Source organism: Saccostrea echinata, unplaced genomic scaffold, assembly GCF_033153115.1.
Source record: "Saccostrea echinata isolate AGI-Se365-2 ecotype Australia unplaced genomic scaffold, CSIRO_AGI_Sech_v1 ptg000057l, whole genome shotgun sequence".
In the NCBI taxonomy this organism is placed as follows: Eukaryota; Metazoa; Mollusca; class Bivalvia; order Ostreida; family Ostreidae; genus Saccostrea; species Saccostrea echinata.
The window spans coordinates 1,855,273-1,875,807 of NW_026889806.1; the positions used below are offsets into that span (position 1 = coordinate 1,855,273).

A 20,535-nucleotide genomic window follows, 5' to 3' on the forward strand; every position below is an offset into this window, starting at 1 on the left:
AATGATTTTCTTTAGATAAAAAAGAATGAGTGTAGTCATGCTACCTTAAATCAATTACAGAAAAAGACCTCTGCTGGGCATGCGTACTTTATTGGTGGTACCCTTTGGTGCTATCACAAAAAGGTACATATTCCTATGATCATAATTGATTTTCAATTTTTTTAAACCACGATTCCTTGGACAACTAGATCTCGGTATTAACCTTTTCTTGTAAATTAGGTCTAGTTCATTATAGAAAATGTTTATGTTAAACTTTATTATTCTATTTATAAACTATTATTAAAAACGATAAATGTTATATAACAATTTACTAAACCAAATAGCAATGCAAAAGCATTAATAATATACACTATGCTGTTTTGCATAGAATCATAAAAATTACAACCGAAGAAAAAAGTTGAATAAGAAATGAAAAAGGTTAGCTATATAATGATATCAGATCATGCCAGGTCATTTCTAAGTTCTAACATATGAATATATACTATTTATTTATACATTAAAAAAAAAGATCATAGAACATACAGGAAACTTAAAAAATGTGAGTAAATGATAGTTCATTTTCCCTATACTCATGTATGAACCAACATGAAATAAGAAAATCAGATCATGAATATTTATTATTTAAAAAAAAAACCCCAGCTTTTTGTCAAATTTCTATGAAACCATTATTGTCGCACATTTCAAGTTTGTCCGTTACAGAGTTACACTTCTGTTTGTTCAATCTTATCACTTTTGCAAACAAATTTTAATTTTAGAAGATATTTTGAAGAAATTAAAGAATTCGCAAATCTATGTTTTCTATGTTATGAATTTGAAGGACTTAAAAATTAACTTGGCATGATTTTACAGTGTCTTATTATTGCACTTGTATCAAAGCTTACTAAAAACAGTAACAGAGATCTATAACAAAAAAAGTGACAACTTAAGTTGAAAGTGGTGAACATGTTTACCACTACAAGACAACAACTACGTAACTCCTCAGTTTCTAACAACTACAGTACTTCACAAAAGTCCGATAAATTAAAATTAAAACTGAAATTATCAGATGGTTTGTCATTCACAACCAGATATGTACAAATACAACGGTACTCAATTCGGAACAATGGTCTTGTATTATATGCAATACAGGTAACAGGGTTTTTGGATAAGGTATTTAACACGGTAATAAATATTTCGAAACATAATTTCAAACAGCCAGTAATTCGTACCTGTGTACCACTTCTTCTAAGATGACACCAGAGATGTGTATCTGTATTTATCTTTTCCCTGGTTGGGGAATTTTAGATAAATACATCATGAGGTCTCTGGATCATAAGGCTAGGAGAAATGGTGCACCAAACAGTTATGTACAATCCTAACAGGTCTACGTAATACTGCGTAGCTAAAACGACTTTCTCTATCAAATATACTTCAATTTCATAGCTACCACTTCTTGAATTACGTTTCCTAGAAAGAAAAAAAAATAAAATAAACTAATACAATGGAATTCTTGCTTGGAATACATTTCTAATATTATTGAATTTTTCAGAAAAGTCACTGAACACGGAGAAAAATGTGAACAATACCACATATAAGCGGGTAACTTCTTTAAAGAAAATATTCAATATTGTATCACCAGGTAAGAGGCGAGAGGGCAGTGTATATAAATATCTCTTATACAGAGTGACTAAATATGCACAGCGTACACCTACAGGTTCTTTATACAAATACTGACTGTGATGAAATGTAGCATGCATACACAATTAAAAAAAAAAACCAATTGATTATTCTAAGCACTTAATCATCATAGATCGGCAAACTAAATAAGACTTCTGAAAAGTCCTAATCAATAACTGCCGAGTTTATTGATTCCTCTGACTGTTTTACATATGCAAACTCTTGAGAGTGAATTCAAGAGACATAAAGAATAAGATCAAAGGGTACTCAATTGTACCAAACGTGTCATTTCGTAAGGCTCAAGTGACCAAAAAATGGTAAAATACAAATAAAATGATCTATTATAATAACAATCTCTTTTTTATTCTTAAGACAGGGAAATTTAGTGTCAAAAGATGACAGGAATAAAAAAATTTCTGTTGAATGTGTTAAAATTCTCATTATTGCAACTAGAAAGCCTAACATCAGAACTGTGTTTTAATAATTGATTATTTTTTTTCAAAATCACGAAATTACAAGCCCGATACGGCTTCTGTGTTTATTCACTTCTTTGTATAAATAGTAACTGATGAAATTCCAAGCATTATTCTTCAGACTAGATAAAATAGTCCCATCAAAATGTTCAAAACTGCGATGCCGAAATTTCCATCCCAATTACTTTAGAGAATGTTTTTAGGATCCACCTTTTTTATTTTCATTTTATACTTAAAAATATTAATAAATATGACATTTTCCTCAGATAAAAGAAAGAATCCAAAAGAATGTTCTCAGGACATGCGTAATTCCATATTCTAAATTATTTATATTTGGTCTCCAGGGGATTTTATTACCCTATTTGTATTTTTTAAAAAAAAAACTTCAAAGGAAAAAAAGCAAATCATCGAACAAGCTGCGCTTTACAAAATACGAAGGGAGGTAAAAATTAACTGCCTTTGGACAATAATCAAAAAATGTTCTGGAACGCTGTTCCAGGATTTATTGGCAGTGGGGTAATTTTGGCAATATTTTGTAGACAGGTACACTTGCACATTTCATGTGTGTATACGACTATTAAAGTGAACGTTTTTGTTTAAATTGCCTATTACATGCAATTACGTAGAAATCATTGAATATCTTTTTAATTTAGCTGAGTATTAGATTATGACATTTTTTTTTTTTGATAATCTCGTACAAATACTTTTTTGTTCCTATGTTTATTATTCCATATTTTTTTAAAATCTAAAAACCAATATAATATCAATCTAGGATTAAATGAATTGTTTTATATAATCTTAATGGGAAACTCTCCTGCTAATTCTCAAACTGTCTTATTCTTTGTTTAGCTGTAATTACAAGCAGGCAGAACGTTTGTCACATGCACTGTTTTCATATTCTTTAAAAAAAAAAAAACGAAAAGGATTTCTGTACATTTCATTGTTTACATATTCCACTGGGAGCTAAATGTACGAAAATTAAACTTAGGAAAAATGTTTTTACAATTGTAACTTATTATTGCTACAACATAACACAGATGCATATTGTTTTGCATATATCCATTCTATATAAATCATATGAAATCGAAAGAACTAAAAAGAATTGTGGACGTTTCATTAGATTACACCTGTCTTAGACTTCTGTCTCAAACTGTTCGTTTCGCAGGTACCCGTTTGATGACATATCTACCTTTATGACGTCACAATTAGGAGTACCATCTTGGCAGGGATACATCAAATACTGACTTTTCACTAACTTGAGAAGTTTTTGCGCGGTTAGTCATACATTGCTATTATCGTCACTCATCTGGTTGGCGTGTTTAAATAGCGGTTTGCTTCTGTAATGAGTCCAAAGTTGAAGTATTATTTCGCTAACTAATACGTCATTGGCATTTTTTCCTACAAGTCTTAAGACGAAAATTCCATCTTGTCTCAGGTATTGCTCGGCAAACTTAACAGACATCTTTTTGTCAAGTTCTGACTTGTAGCAATCATTAATGCGCAAAAATTTCTTTAGATACCGTACTCTGTGCTGTCTAAATATCATTGTATAACACCATATAAGAAAGTTAGCTGAACTCAACACAGCAACAAACACTAGCCAAAACCAAATGAAAATAAATATCTTTTCATTAAAAAGGTTAATTGGCAACACACACTGGACGGTGTATTGTTGCACGGTTGCAAGTCTTCGTACTTTAAAATCACAGAGAGTTATTCGAGGAAATCTCATAGAATCAACCATCTCTGTTCCCTCGGCCAAATGCTGCATTACCTCTAACCCATAAGCATTGTAATTTGTTCCCAGAAACTCATTGAGGATAAATAGTTGACCGATTGCATTCGTCATATACAACAATTTAATTATCATGTATATAGTCACGAGATAATTCCCGTATCTTTTTCCGCAGACAATACAACAATACTTAGATATTGTCTGACGTAATCGTATAAAACATCCGGACCGATACTCCCTGGCATTTTCTAACCATCGGTCCATGTATCGTACGATATGTCTTATCGTCTTATCCCGATCTTCAGGTGAAATGTACTGTGTTTCCGCCGCTAACGTCACAATCTTATCCAAATTAACTCCGGCGGAAGCAGTCAAGATACGCCATAGAATACATGGGACCTTAAACAACAACGCCTGAAAAAGCAGAATCATCGGTACCCACTGGTAATACGTAATTTGACGATCTTCCCGAGCATGCTGGGACTTCGGGATATCGTCATCCAGGTGGACATAGTACGTGTTTTGGATCCAGCAGACATTGTTCGTATAATCCACCATCGATTCCATGAATTCAGCTGGGCACCAGCAATGAATTGGTTCTCCAACATATTGCTTGGTGCTGACGACGATTGTAAAGATAATGAAGATGATGGTGGTGTACAGATGATTCAGTCTATCTATCCAATCGTCGTCATAGCGGCCTTTCAGCCGGGCGTACGTGGCGAAACTCCCTAGAACACTATCAAGCCTGAAACGAAACAGAGACAATTCGGATTACGTTATTATTTACAAAGGTGTTTCATATTTTCAATTACCTTTTCACATACATGTAAAACTGGCTTCTGTTACAGGTTAATTAAAAAAATAAATGTTTACATCATGTTTATTGCATGAAGTGTACCATATTGGTATTACTTAATTCAGGAATATTCATCTGTGAAAACTAAATGTACTTAAACCCAGTTTTCAGATACTGATTTATTATTACCGGTAACATGATCATTTGAAATAGTACTTTATTTTAAATATTTAAAACAAATGAAGTCATTAAAGGAATTTTTTTGTCGTTTTGTTTATATATGTACATGTATTTTTGTATTTGTTGTTGCCATTTTTTTAATTTTCATTTATTAGCTTGTTTGTTTAAAAAAAAAAGTTTTTTTTATGTATGTTTGTTTTTGTTTTGTTTTGTTGTTTTTTTCATTTTGGTTTTTGTTTGTTTTGTTGTGCTTCTTTTTAATTTTGGATGGAAACCATAAATTTTTATCTTTTCTCGCATACCGCATATCACAACCTGAACTTTTGAGAACAAATCTAAAACGTTGATTGTACACATTCTTGTACATACATTCTTTAAAATTACAGAACATTATATTCAAAGAATAAATAGTTGTGTCTTGAGTGGCTCAAAGAACAACAAAAAGCTTATAAGAAAAGAATAACCAAAAACAGGTGATTTCAATGGAAAATGACATAATGAATTTGGTCGAAGTCTTAGAACTTATTTCTGAGCAATTTCATTCGTATTATTTTTAACTTTCTCAGTGGATTTTTTTTTTCATTTGCTTCCATGCCATATATATGGTTCAATATACAATTAAACTTCAATCATATCCATCAGTAAGAACAAAAGTATCAGTTCTGGGCAAACACAAACGCCAGCATTCCTTTGGAATTGAAAATTTGGTTTATTCAACATTTTCGTGCATGAAACATTCTGCATATGATTTTTTCATGTCGAAACATATTCAAACAGTTTGTAACAAAAGGTCCTTTCTTTTAGCTTCAGGTCCAGGTGGTCTTTTAAAACAATTTTCATCAAATATTTCTCAAAAAGCCCAATCTATACATCACCGATGAATACCATCACGACTGCAAAGCTATTTGTATAATGTTATTTTACAACCTCTATGGCCCATTTGATTTTTCTACGGGTCCAAACAGTATTGATATTTCTATTTCATCGAATTCCAACTCATTTTACAAAACCTTACCGAGAGAATCGATAGATCGCTGGTAAAGTTAACGCATAGTACGTGTAATGAAACAAACCAAGTCTCCCTAAGCACGTGTTTTTTTGCATTGTAAGTTTCTGCATTGTTTTGCAGAGGACCAGGTAGAAATCGATCGAATCGGGAGCTTGGTTAACCATCAGCCAATCGATTTAGAAATGCCATCGATCGTTTGAATAATAATGGAATCTCTCATGAATTGATCCATACCTCTGAATTTCTGCTTGTTACTTTAAAAATTTTTAATTCTTGACGGCTTGTCAAATTTAGCATTTTTTAAAACGCTGTCTCCTCTCAATTGCTGAAAACTAGCTGTGTCTTTTGTAGGTATCATAGGAATATTATTGGCTTTGTTGCTTTGTCCAATGCATACCTTATTAGGTAATTATTGCAAAAATCTGACACCAGTTGTCTCTGCTGTGAAATTAGCCAATCAGAAACCAACCAATGTGAAAGCAGCCAATCAATATCTAGCAAAATCTTCGAGTGAGGTTAAGAAAAATATTTACGTATCAAGTAAGATTAGCTAGCTGTATTGAAAACCATTTAGTTTATTTTTGTTATGTAATACATATAATACACTAATTTAGTTCTTAAAGCAACTAATGAACCAATGACTGGGTTCATGAACACTTTTTTGTCGGAGGATTAGTAGACTCTGTCATTATAAGAAAAAATAAATAGTAAATGAAAGCGTTTAAGCAACCTTTACTCGAGCATGTTTCATTAATTTTCATGTACAATGTCAAATGAATTCTTTCTTGCATATTTGATGTTTTTCATCTTAATAGAAAAAAAACCCGCTTTTCTCCGACAAATATTATAAGAAGACAATTAAGATAATTAAAATTCATGGGACAACATCTGAAGCTTGCTTGTTCGTACAGCGCAGAGAAAAATGTAATAAACCAGAAGGCCTTATTTTTAGTGTACAGACTAAAAGTAATAATGTGCAAAAAATATGCTTAAAATTAAAGCTCAGTTCATTAAATGAAATATCTCATAAACAATGAGTCATCTTAGATAATTTTTGCAGTGAAGATTTACCGATGAAAAACCATTATGTCATGAAAGCACCAGAAGACACGGGCCTTTTTATATACACTATATATCATGTAATAATTTCAATAAAATGAATTAATGAATTTAAAATATCTAAATTTTAAGTCTTTTTGATATATAAGATTTATTTAGCATACCCTCCTTTTCAAGTTTTAAAAGGAGGATTTTGTTTTATAAAATAAGTTTCTTTGATCAACTTTTTGTGTAACAGTTTTTTAATATTTCAAGTTTCTCCAAACTAGAATTTTCGGTAAAGATAAAGAACACATAAAGAAAATATGACACATGGATTGATGTACGTTTTTTGACTGATTTTGAATAGAAATGACATAAATGACAAATTCCTTAAATATGAAGAAATCATAAATTTTCTTTGGTGTCAGAATATTTGTGCCATTTCAATATAAGCTATGCATTTTTTGCGCACGTTTTATGACATCATTACAAAATCTAACAACATTTCCACGCTTAATCTGGCAAATATTATTTAAGTTTATCTAAATGAACACAAATCTAATATATTGCTGATTTCTGAAAAAAGTTGTGTTATTTCTCCTTAAACTCTTTATTTTTGGACAAGTAAAATATGAACCGAAGGATATAAATATTTTGACGTGTAATTAATCAATATTTTATTGGTTATATCAAACTGAAATTTTGACTTAGTTTAATTCTCAGTTTATGGTCATGTAGCCCGATCATTGTCTTTGCTCTATAACAGTAACCCTAGCGTAGGAATACATAGTGACATTAACCTAGCCACTTCATCTCATACTCGTCTCTTTATGCTTATATAAATTTATATATACTCGAGAGGCTGATTTATCCAAATCACTTTTCATTTAAACTAGCTGTTTTACTAATGATGTTTTCACTTAAAGATTACCTTTTTCGAAGTAAGAATACACACTTTTTTCCGATAAAGTTAACTATATAATTAAGAAAAACACCTTCTATTTTGCATGATAATGTTGAAACACTTTTTTTAATTACTTTTTAGGGCTTTCATATCTTGTTCTTTTTCCTTCAGTATCTTTCGCTGAATCGTTACCTTAAAGCTTTTATCTTTTTGTTTTGAAATGATTTGCCTACTTATTATTTATCGATATTTATTCATGACAGTAAAAAAAGTGGTATTAAATCTAATGTGGAAATGATAAAACTAATGACTCGACTGAACAAGTCAGCAATAAGTCCTTTCAAGGTTGATTTATTCAGGCCCGTAGCAACGGTTTCAAAAGGGGGGACTTCCCAAATAATATCTGACAAGTCAAAAATAAAAATTAATAAATTAAAAAAAAAACTAAACATACCAAAAGTGTGTGTGTGTGTGGGGGGGGGGGGGGGTCGGGGGGGGGGGAAGGGGCCCAACTTCCTAATATTATCTGACAAAAAAAAAACTTATTCTCTGTCCAAATCCTGGAAATTGCCAATGCTCGACCTTACAACATAAAAAAGGGGACAACCAGCATCTAACGGAAAATTTACTTATGTTATATAAAAAATGTAAAAATATGCATTATTATGATTTTTTAAGAGATAGTCTCGTAACTGCAACAGTGTGTACCAAAAAAAAAAATCACAACGCGCTAAGTAAATGCATTATTCATTTTGTTTTCAAACACCATTGCAATTACCAGACTACATCTAATTCAATGCTTAATTATATTCAAATAGGTATTGGTCGTGGTGAAAATTTTCTTTAACTCGAATCAAGTACACATGAAACCTAGCGAGAATAGAGTTATTAATAATTAAGAAAAAAGTTATACATGTATTATGCGTAATATGTCAGAGATTCCAACATTTTATCTATATTATTGAAAAAAAAAACTGAATGAAAAATATTTCTACTTTTCAAAATTACATACTCTAATGAGTTATATGCATTCTTATTTCCCAACACAGTGTGTTACTTTTCTCAGTTTGATCTTGGAATTTTTTTTTATTCTGTATACAGTAATAGCAGTTTTGCGTATATCCTATTGTAACTACTTATAACACAATGTTAATTTTTTTTGTAAGTACATGAAAATCGTTTAAAAAACACCACAATGACACAATGGAAGAGCACGGTACTTTTATAAAATTCCTATTTACAAAATTAGAAATCGAAGTGAACTGTATAGACAAAAGGGATTCCTTTGAACATCAAATGCTCAATTTTTGTTCTAGAACCCGAATTAATTGTGAAGAATCATGGCAGAAACATATCAAATAATTAATAATTCACAAGAGGCATAAATCATTTCAATCATTCCTAGACACTGCTTTGTCGTTTAACGACGAAAATATATTAGATGCCATATGTGTATGTAATGAATATTTCAGCATGGGAACACAGGTAATTAGTACCCGTCTTATGAACAGTGGAGATTGATTTTCTTTTCTAAGGAACAGTTCGCCTTGGGAGAAAACTTGGGCTGGTTTATAGACGCTGCAAATGGTTCTTATTTGACAACTTTATGTTTAATAAATATGTTATAAGAAATATGTCTATTTTAAATTGATAAATGTTTCCCACAAATTGTGCTTACTCTATTATACACAGGAAATTACCTTTTTTTCTTAACTTCTTTCCTTTAGATGGGTGTTCTACACATTGTGGAGTATGACTTGTAATAGATTCTCATACTCTTCTGGTGCAGTATCAGTATTAAAACATGAAGTAAATTTATATTATGAGATATGTTTGTTTATTACTTTTCTGAATATTTCATTTCTATAGATAATTTATCTACTTTATCTACAGATAATTTATCTATAGAAATGAAATATTCTGAGAAGTAATAAACAAACATGTTATTATAAATACAGGAACTACATGTAGGTCTAAGTATAATGTCTGAGATGTCAATTAATATATATATATATATATATATAAAAGAAAAAAAATGATTTTTACTTTTTTTTGTTCATTCGTGAGGAGGATCATTTTGAATGAATAAAAAAAAAACATATCATGTGCAAGCATTGGTTTTTGAAAGTATTTTTCGTTGTTGAAGGGCATCGAACGTTAATACAATGTAATATACTAATTTTATCAATTATTTTGTCTGAAAACAACTTTATAATACAACAATCTCTCTCTTTTTTCTTTATCTATTGAAAAAACACACCAGGATTGCCTCGATATGAGACAACATGGGACGAGCATGAATCATTACGAGACCGCAATAGGCTTCTACTGCATTGTTTGCAGATGACACGGTGTTTTCAAACTATTACTCAAATTTGCCAATCAATTTATTTAATCCATGAGAAATTGTTATCTGAAGCGAAGGGGAATCTCGTAATGTTGGAAACAATAAAGGAAAATGGAAATACAGATTACTTATCGAATGCAAGCGAAATCTTATCCAAGAGTTCCTCGTCGAACACGAGGGAATATTTATGGAACACTTAAAAAACGAATTCATCTGAATAGAGAGCTTATTAAGCACTTGGGAGAGCTGATGTTAGAAAACAGTGAGAGCTCTGCACGAAAAATAGGCTAATTATGTTGACCTTTATTATTTATTATGTTCAAAAAAATAGTTTAAAGATATTTTCATATTCTTCTTCATTATGGTTAGTTGTCTTCAAGAATTTTAAACGAAAGTCCCCAAAATATTCAGATTCCATCAATTAATATCCTGAAATCCAGAATTTTACATGTGATGTAATCACAAAGTAAAAAATAACGCATTAAGAAAAGAATGGCAGAACTATGCAGTGTAGATAATGATTTCCACTTATTTGTTTTATCACAGGACGCTAATATCGTAAAAGAAAACAATATCTGGTTTTCCTCTTGGATGGTCTGTTATTCAGTAGTAAATCGAAAGTCTTAATGTCGACTCGGGGGAGTGTGTATTGCAATTTTATATTTAGTCATTGAAGAGATGATCTTTTGGTGACCGATGAGAAATTGATAAAACATCTAATGAATTTTAGTTTTACTGGCTGATTTGTAATTCCCAAAATTTACTCTCAAAGAAAAAAAACACCCTCATAATTCGAAGAGACTGAATTAACTTTCATTTCACCTAAGCTAATTGAACCTCTTTTGCAAAGAAATCTATTTTTTCGCAGAAAATGTGATTATAATTAAATGAGAACAAATTAAGATCGCTACCAGGACATGTACACCGAATTCATTCACCGCCAAGTTGCCATGTTCGTTCATTAATCAAGAATTGGACCAAGCCTTGCATCCATACTCCTGTAAGATCAATGGTGGAAAAAGGACATGATACAGGGAGAAACCCTTAATTTTCTGTAAAAATGTCAAGACATTGTTCACCCGTATTGATTCTAAGGAAACAATACAGAGGCTTTTGCCTGTTCAGGTTGGAGCATTGCTGCTGCTTTATTGAATAAGTAACTCTATAAATGTGAAATTAGAAGTGGATTAACAGCTCATTAACGTTATCAGGGAAGAACACTTTTGAGGACGAACAAAGGGTCAAAATAATAGGATAGTGAAATTGTGAAAGGCAGGGGGAAAAAGTGTCCACATGGGAAAAAGAAATATGTCACGTGCCTACACATTTTGAAAATTATAGTTAAGTCACGTCTCATTTGCCTTTCTTAATTAATTAATCAGGTGATGGAAAATGGAAATAGATGTTTTTAATATCTTTAAAGCAATGAAACGTATACTGTGTAATGACCATCCATTTCCAAATAGAATTATACATATAGGGAAACTGGGCTTTAGATACTGAATAGAGTTGTATGTACTTTTCTATAAATATTTTGTTAAATGTACTTAATGCTCGTCAAGACTCATTAAAAATTCCATCATCACAATTGGGAAAAAAATCCTCAGTGCATTTCCTCGAAAATTACAATGCGCACACAATTACCGATAGACACATGTAATTGTCAAGCATTACACAATCCAAAGTACACGGATATTATCAATTCATGACTGTCATGGGCGTTTTAGGATAGGACATTTCCAGGCGATTGACCCAATACTACTGCAAGAGTCATTCAACGTTTGAAAGTACCTCAAACTCGGGTAACTGTACAGGACAGGCTATGAAGGCGCCCTTTCCGATACTGAACTAATAGACATGAACACGAAATACTCTTGTATACCAACGGCACCTTTAGAAGCCCACCACTTCAAAGAAACAATGCATCTACAGAGTCCTTTTCTTTCCACTTTTCGTTCTATGTTTGCGAAAGGGCAACGGGGGTAATCAATTAAAATGTCTGTAGATTAATTATGTCATTTTTATGACATCTTTCCTCAAGGGAACAAATTTTCGTAATGAAATGTAATTCTTTTTTCCCTCAATAAAAATGATCATCGTTGATTAATTAAACAACACATTTAACCTATGTACATTTTGTTAATAGGACGCTTTGTGGTACCTGAAGCAGACTTCTTTCAAGGGTTTCATTTAATGTAATTATTTCTATCGATAAACGAAGCTAATTGTTCTGCATGTTAAACAAGATGATTGGACAAAATTTCACCTTTACAAGAAAAGACGGGGAAAAGAACAAGGAACTGACAGAATTCGGTGAAGGGGACTATCACATCTTTGCGCTGCGGACCTGGTGTCTACAGTCGATTTTGATATGAGGTTGTTCAGAATCCTTTGTCCAGGATGTGGCTTGCATGAAAGTAGGCGATTATCCCCTGGACTCTCCTTTTGAAGAACGCCTTTTCCACAATTAATACCAGAGATGGCCAAGCGTTCTTGATAATGTTAGATCAACTTTTCCAACTTAAGTACATATTTTTACCCGATTTTTCAAAAAAATATGATCATATTTAAATTTTTACCAAAATGCCATTTTTACTGAGATTGTGAAAAGAGGATAGAGAAACATAAACAAACACACAAAGCATTGTGCAGGGAGACTTGACCGTATTGGTATGGTGGTAGTTTACTTATGCCATCTTTACCTATATCTACTTACATCATTTCTTCCTCTTTTACGTATAATTCTTCTTTGGACACAGATTTCTTTCCAAAGAAGGTGCATTTCATCGTTGACCCGTGTCGACAACAGGAAAACCTTGGCTAAAAAGAGGGCACATTCTGACTAAGCCCAGAGATACAGTTGTTGAGTATAAGGCCCGTGATGGCAGAGAAAGACTACAGACAGGATTAATTAAAATTATTTTTCAGTCAATCACCACAGCAGAGGCTCGACATTTTCTGTTTAATCCTTTAATATGATCAATATTTCAGTGTGGAATCTTCCCCAGAAGACGATAATTCCTTGGCTACAAAAGATCCCGAGGGAAAGCTTTTCATGTGCGATTCCTCATCCAAACTGGTTAGAGAGATCAAAAATTAACATCCTCTCACAGTGTTAAAACATTAGAATTCACGTTTTGCACATTAATAAATAGTGCCTGACCAAATTTGCAATTTCCAGATTCTCATAATAGATTCACTTACAATAATGTTGGTTACTCATGCATTTAACCAGCTACCAATAAGAACAAAACTCCACAAAGGGAATAACATTCAAGCGAGACAGAATCTACTCCTGTATCGATGTTCTAAATCCAGGGCAGCATGTTTGGATTTGTCTGCATCACTCACGCTGACTCAAACAAGAACCTTTTGAAAAGATGCGCGGCTGTGGCATCAAGGGAAAAAGGTAAATGACTAAAAACACTATGATGAGACTAGGCAGTCCCACAAACGTGTCACAACAGTACAGTAATCAATTAAATCCTATACGAGGTCGTGTACACGTCCAGGCAAATGCAACAATAGATCTTTGGTAAATACTAAAGGTATACCCGAATCACATCAATATTTTACACAGTCTCCGCCAGGACAAACTTTAACGATTCGCTTAAACAATGTCAGATCCATAGTTCTATTGTAACTTAACAAAGCTGCCTGAAACCTAGTTGCTGAAGGTCCTGTATTGGTAAAAACCCATACATGAAAACCCAATAAATTGTTTTATTCGATTATTCCTGTTAATGTATCGGATATGAAGCGAGCTCGCTTTAGTATCGCAATGTTTAAATGAGTAAAAATTCAATACGTCTTACTTCATGAAAATGCGTTCCCATATCTGTTCAAGAGATCGATCAGCAATCGATCTATATATCGCATGAATTAAAGAAATAGAATTTGATTGCTTCTCACAGAAGTATGTCATTGAATTTTATCCGGCGATACGAGCCAGCTTCAGAAAGCTGCGCAGCAGGCCAAATTTTCAAACTTGTGGCAACAAAGACGTGCGGCCAAAACGACAAGAAGCTTTCAGGTGAACGCTTGGAAAATGAGTATTGATTACGGTGAACAGGGAGCTACAATTACTGCAGAATTCCTAGGTTGATAATGTTGTGTAAAACACATTTATTATTTACCGTATATGTGGCGCTATCTGGCGATGTGATTGTTTCACAAATCACATGCATCTGTCGATTGACACTTTCACGTATTGTCGCACGAACGTTTTATTGACTATGGTGACCGACTGGGACAGAAGGGTCCCCAGACATATCCCCCAGCAATTAGCTTTTCACGGTGACTGAGCTTGCAATATCAAAAGAATAACTTTCACGTTTACCAAAGGACTTGTTCCGTTCTCGCAGAGGGCTTCTGTGAAATTATAGCAAAACCAGTAACTTTGTTAGCATCATCTAGAGGACAGTTTTAATTCCCTAAAACTACTTTCAGGGCTATTATTCATGCAAGCAAATTGGTATAAATAAACATCGGCCATAATAAATCTTGTCCCCTGCTTAATAATATGGTGCTTGCCACTTAAATCACTTTGTTAGGATCAAATTTACATAAGTCGGGATCGGAAATCAGTCGACGTCAGCTCTAATTGATGTAACCTCCTCCGCCACGGGTTTTCTCCCGACGCCATTTAATATGGGTGGTAAAAACAATTTTCATTTGGCACGTCTCGTGTTAAATTCAATTTTCCATGCAGCAAATACATTAATAGCTTACCAAGTGCACATGAAGTGTGCATAAGAGATTTGGTTTAGCGTTGTGTAATTTTTAAGTGACATTCATTGCATGGGGATTTGTTTCGTGTCGTTTTTTGTTGGTGATGTAGTTAAAGGAGGCATATATAGAGACCTACGCCTCTATAATCCAATTCTGATGGCTTAATTATTAAGAAATGCTTTATCGCATTATTACTTTTTCGTTTAATCGTATATATTTATTGTTCAAATAAAGAAATATCCACTCTTCTTAAAAATCTCATGTAAGTGACTTGCACCTCAGAATTTCAACGAGATATTCCTCTCCGAAAAGCGTTACTCTTTTAAAGAGGAAACTTTGATTCTCAGAGGTGAAATTCCGTAATAAATATAACACTTTTTAATAGATATATTTTTGAGTAAAAAAGATATCTAGATATAAGTATATCGAAAAGAATTTTTTTCCAAGCAACGAGAAAAGGACATCTAAGCTCAAATACATTTAGCTACATTTTAGATAAAGAGGATGACCATATCAAAAGGGAAATGTATCGTCTAGGAAGATGTTTGAAACAAAATGCCGCACAGCAAAGCCCAGTTGTCTTTAGAAATTGAACCAGGTTATAGCTACCCTTACTGGACAAAGACATCCCTTGAGAAGATTATGAACATGCAGCTCATATGTGGAAAAATGCATGTAAGTACTCATGGATCATAAAACTTTTGCACTGTGAATATATTTGATTCTTCGTATAAATCATAAAACTTTAACACTGAAAATATATTTGACCCGGCTTCGGCTGACTTTAAGTCGGGATCGTAACATATTCTCTAGTCTGGCTGCAAATCTAGCTCACAGATTTAAAAAAAGAATTAGAAAGGACAGCCAGAAGATACAGTTCTATGCACTCAAAAGTATTTATTCCACGTGAAAAAGTGCGTACCATCAGTTACTGACCTACTTCTTCAACGACACATTCACCAAAGCCATATTTGATAGCCCGCCTGAAATTGAGTTCATCGAAAAATTAGAACATCAACCCACGTGACAATGATGTTGTTTAAAATGGCCTTGTTTCAAGGCTTACACATACTTTAAACTATTGAGCATAAAGAAATGGATTCTAATGTTTAACCATTATAAAGTATTCAAATTTTACACTTCGAATCTCCTATGACCTTAACTTGTTCAAATTACCTTAGACTAAGGCCACAATAAACCCTTTAATCACCATTTGAACAAATGTGAAGTCTCTAAGGCCATACTAGTACTTAAACCAAAAAAGAAAAGTTTGCTTGCCCTCTCCCGACTCAAATGTGTAGGCAGATAGGGGAAAATTTCTGTTATTGTGGATCATTAGTTTGTCTTTCCTGCAATTGGAGGATGTAGGCCAGCTCAGTATATATCAAGATGGATAATCGAGGATAGAATGAGTGAAATCATTATTGCGATGTTATTGAGTTAGAGTGAGAGAGCAATAGAACTCTCCAGTGTCAGTGAAACATCGATGCCACACAAAGCAAATATTATCAATCGGTAATATTTGAATTTCATCATGCGGAATTGCACTTGACGACCAATGCCATCTTTCTACAAACAGAACTCCAACAGAGTACTAATATTTTGATTTTTCTGGCACTGTTTTACGCAGAAAACACCATTTGATAGCAGAGGTATAGCTAAAGTTTCAAACAATACGAACGATTTTTTTTATTTCTCCCGAAAATACGGTTAAGATGGCGAAGAGACTGGACCAGAACAGGTCAAGTTTGTAGAGTTTACATAAAGGCAGACTATTTGAGGTTCCAGGTACATATCACCATATCAGAGGATACAGTGAGTCACTTGTCAACATATAGAGCACTAGCAAGGGGATTGGCTGAAAGTATGTTATCAACAGACGGTTGTTATTTAATTTTTTGTGTTTTTAAACATTTATGCATTCTTTTGTGACAAACTAAGTTAATTTTAGTATAGTATTAAAAACAATAACAAAAGAGATATTAATCATCACTGTGCTTAAACTGCTCGATCCCTTTGAACTTTCAGAGCTGTTAAAAATAGAATAGAGTAAATACGACTCTTATCATTTTAGTAAGCAACAAACAAATTATTTAAGCTTTTATAGAACCCTAAGTAATAAAAAGTACAAATAGATGAATTATAATCCATGACTAATATTGTGTGCAATACCCCTCAATATATAAATTGTGAATACCTTTAATTATCATTTACCTAACATTTATTGCAAATGTGTTCTTCAATTGAATACACATGAAAATTACAATAGTAAATATGCAATACTCTAATACTTTGATATCTAAATATCCTCTATTTCATTCTTTTCTTCTTAGATAGAAGAATAATCTGAGAAAAAAGAATACAAACTGTTTATGAATGTATAGAGAACAGTGAGTAACCTTTCTTGACTTTATCTTAACCTGTAACAGAAGAACTTTAAAAACTTAAAGAAAAGGAACAGAAATCTGTTAAGTTTTAACTTCAATCATTTAAGAAACTGCAGACATTTTTGTTTGTTTTGTTTAATTTTTTGTTTGTTTGTTTTTTTTTTCTTCTTATGGCTTATCTTTGCTATCCCAAGTTTTTGAAACCATGCTAAATCCTTCAAATGAACTGTGACTGTTTTAAAGTCACAGCTGAGATGTAGTGTCAGGTTCAGAGGAATAAAAACTTTATCTGTTCACAGTTTTCCCTTTGTGAACAGTTTTTATACCCCCAGCTTGAAATGAAGGGGGGGGGGGGCGGGGAAATATAGGGAATATAGGGATGGGGTTGTATGTTTCTTCGTAATTCCGTCTGTAACACTTTGCGTATACCGATTATCCACAACTCCTCCTATACCATTGAACAAAATTTAATGAGACTTTCTCAGAATTTAAATTACATAGTGCCATTGCGCACCTATTTAACATATCGATTGGCCAGATATTTAGGGTATCCCATAGCAAAACCTGGACACTGCCATTCTTTCCATAACATTGCAGGTACCCGTCTCTTATCCGCAACTTCTCCTATATCACTGAATAACATTTAATCAGACTTTCACAAAATCTGTTTTACATAGTTCCATTGTGTCCTCGTATATTACATTTTGATCGGACAGATATTTGGAGTTTCCCTAACCAAAAAATTGGGTTTTTCCATTTTACTCATATTGGAGTTTGGGGTTCATTTTGTGAGCTAAGTGCTCTAAGTACTTTTAATTATAAGTATCTTTTGAATATTTCTTCATTTCAGTTTATGTTTATAATAGCTTCATTAGTTTCAAGTACTTTTCTAAAAATCGTCTCTTTTCTGTTTTTATATGAATGTTTTGAAAGAGAATATAAAAATATAATGAAGCAATGTTAATGAAGTTGTTTTGATTTGTCCTCTTACATATTTTATTCATATTCAATTTCTCCTGTCTTTGCGCATGAGCAATATATACAAATATTCGCTCCGATGTCTTGTTTATATGTATATATTACAGCATGCATTTTCGGCAATTTATCTTTTTTGTTCATTCAAAACAAAGAAAACCTTGTCAGAGAGCTCGTGTATTTGATATTACAGGGAAAGGTGAAATAGGTGAGTGCCTGCAAATTTGGGTGATATAAAGTTATTCATGATTAATGCGTATCATTTTATGAATATAAGTGTTGTACGTTTCTAGTTGAGTATCGGAAGAAAATTAATTTTGCTGATATGAAATTGTACGAATTTTTAACAAATGGAAGATGAAATTAATCTTATTTATGAAGACATGATGTCCACAGCAACCTACTTCACTGCAAATCAACATATAACGTCAGTTCTCTTTCATGCAAATACCCCAACAAAAAATCATCAGAAGTGAAAGGTAGGTGACATTAAAAAGTTAACGATACATATATGTCATGCAATCTGAATAAAACAACTTGAAGGAGATAAAGATTGAAAAATTAATTGAAAATTCTTTTTGGTATAATTATGTTAGTAGGTTAAGGGAAAAAAAATCATGTTTAAGAAAAAAAGACAGATTGTTGAGATAATACTGAATATACAAAATCTAGCAAAAAAAGTGGTAATTTCTATGTATGTAGTTTTAAAAATTGCATCTCAATTGATACAATAAAAAATTCAAGTCAGTGTAAAATACAAACGGAATCTTTTAGTAACGTGTTGTGTATTATTGCTACTTTTACATTTGATACGGTTTTTGTAGTGTTGCTAACTATATTTGGAATGTAATCACACTATTTTTCAGGTATTTTTATAGCATTGCTAGTTTTATTTGGAATGTAATCACACTATTTTTCAGGTATTTTATTCTGTTTCTAGCTTTATTTGAAGTGTCGCCTCACTAATAGTCACGTGTTTTTGTAATTTTGCTAGTTTTATTTGGAATTTAACCACATGATTTGTCATTGTCACAAGTATTGTAGTATTGCTGGTTTTATTTGGAATTTAACCACATTATTAGTCACATGTATTGTAGTATTGCTAGTTTTATATGGCATTTAACCACTTTATTTGTCAATGTCAGGTGTATTGTAGTATTGCTAGTTTTATTTGGAATTTAACAACACTATTAGTCACATGTATTGTAGTATTGCTAGACAGTTTAATTTGGACTGTAGCCACACTATTAGTCATGTGTATTGTAGTATTGCTAGTTTTATTTGGAATTTAACCACTTTATTTGTCACTGTCACATGTATTGTAGTATTGCTAGTTTTATTTGGACTCTAGCCACACTATCAGTCACATGTATTGTAGTATTGCTAGTTTTATTTGGACTGTAGCCACACTATTAGTCATGGGTTTTTGTATTATTGCTAGCTTTATTTGGAGTGTAGCAACACTTTAATCACGTGTTCTGTAGTATTGCTACTTTCATTTGGAATACAACCGTATATGTCACGTGTTTTGTAGTGTTACCAGCTTTATTTGTAATTTAATCGCAAAGGTAAGGAAGTATGTTGATACATTGTCATTTCATTTTTTTATGTTTTTGTTCGTGTAACAAAATTGTCCTTTCTTAAAAAGGAAGTTGTCAACAAAAATCAACAAAATAAACAGTGTACTTAAAACAATAATAATATTTTTAATTTTTTTCTATTTCATGTTTTAAATTATTGAAAAACGTCAATTTATCCTTTTAATTTCCTGTATAGAGAGTTCCAAAATACAATTAAAAACATATACCAAGGCATCCAATTCACAAATTAACAACAACATAAATTGAATGAATGAATGAATAAATAAATAAATAATAATTAATTTAAAAAAGATACATTTGACGATTAAAAACGTTTTACTTAATTTGCAAAGCACAACTAGATAAGGAATTTTAAACATGAACAGAGAAATAACCAAATATGGGATGGTCACTTTAATGCAAAAGGAATTTTAAAATATAATTTTATTAAAACAAATATACAATGTAAAATTTAAAAAAAAAAAGCACAAATAGGAAAATTTATAAAATGAAATATATTGATTGTTGTTTTCATATTAAGGACAGATGATACAAGCCAAAAAAAATGGATCCATGGATTGGTATATTTTTGGACCTATTTTGACTGTAAATGATGCAAATAAAAAAATTCTAAAATACTAAAAATTTGTAAACTTTCTATGATGTTCAAAATTCTACCTTTCTGCACCCCTCCTTATTAATGTATACAATTTTTTGT

The 20,535-nt window shown here is 32.2% G+C and overlaps 1 protein-coding gene across 4 annotated transcripts in view; it reads right to left on the reverse strand.

The window, feature by feature from the left end:
• Positions 1-391: 391 nt before the first annotated feature.
• LOC133174129 (innexin unc-9-like) overlaps positions 392-20,535 on the reverse strand; it is a 63,744-nt gene continuing 43,600 nt past the window's right edge. For 3 of the 4 annotated variants that reach the window (XM_061309177.1, XM_061309179.1, XM_061309175.1), the window contains exon 2: positions 392-4,612. In XM_061309177.1, the coding sequence (XP_061165161.1) occupies positions 3,409-4,612 (1,204 nt within the window). In that variant the 3' untranslated portion in view covers positions 392-3,408. Of the gene's footprint in view, positions 4,613-12,860; positions 13,300-20,535 lie in introns of those variants that run through there. The other variant, XM_061309176.1, reaches the window with a different exon arrangement.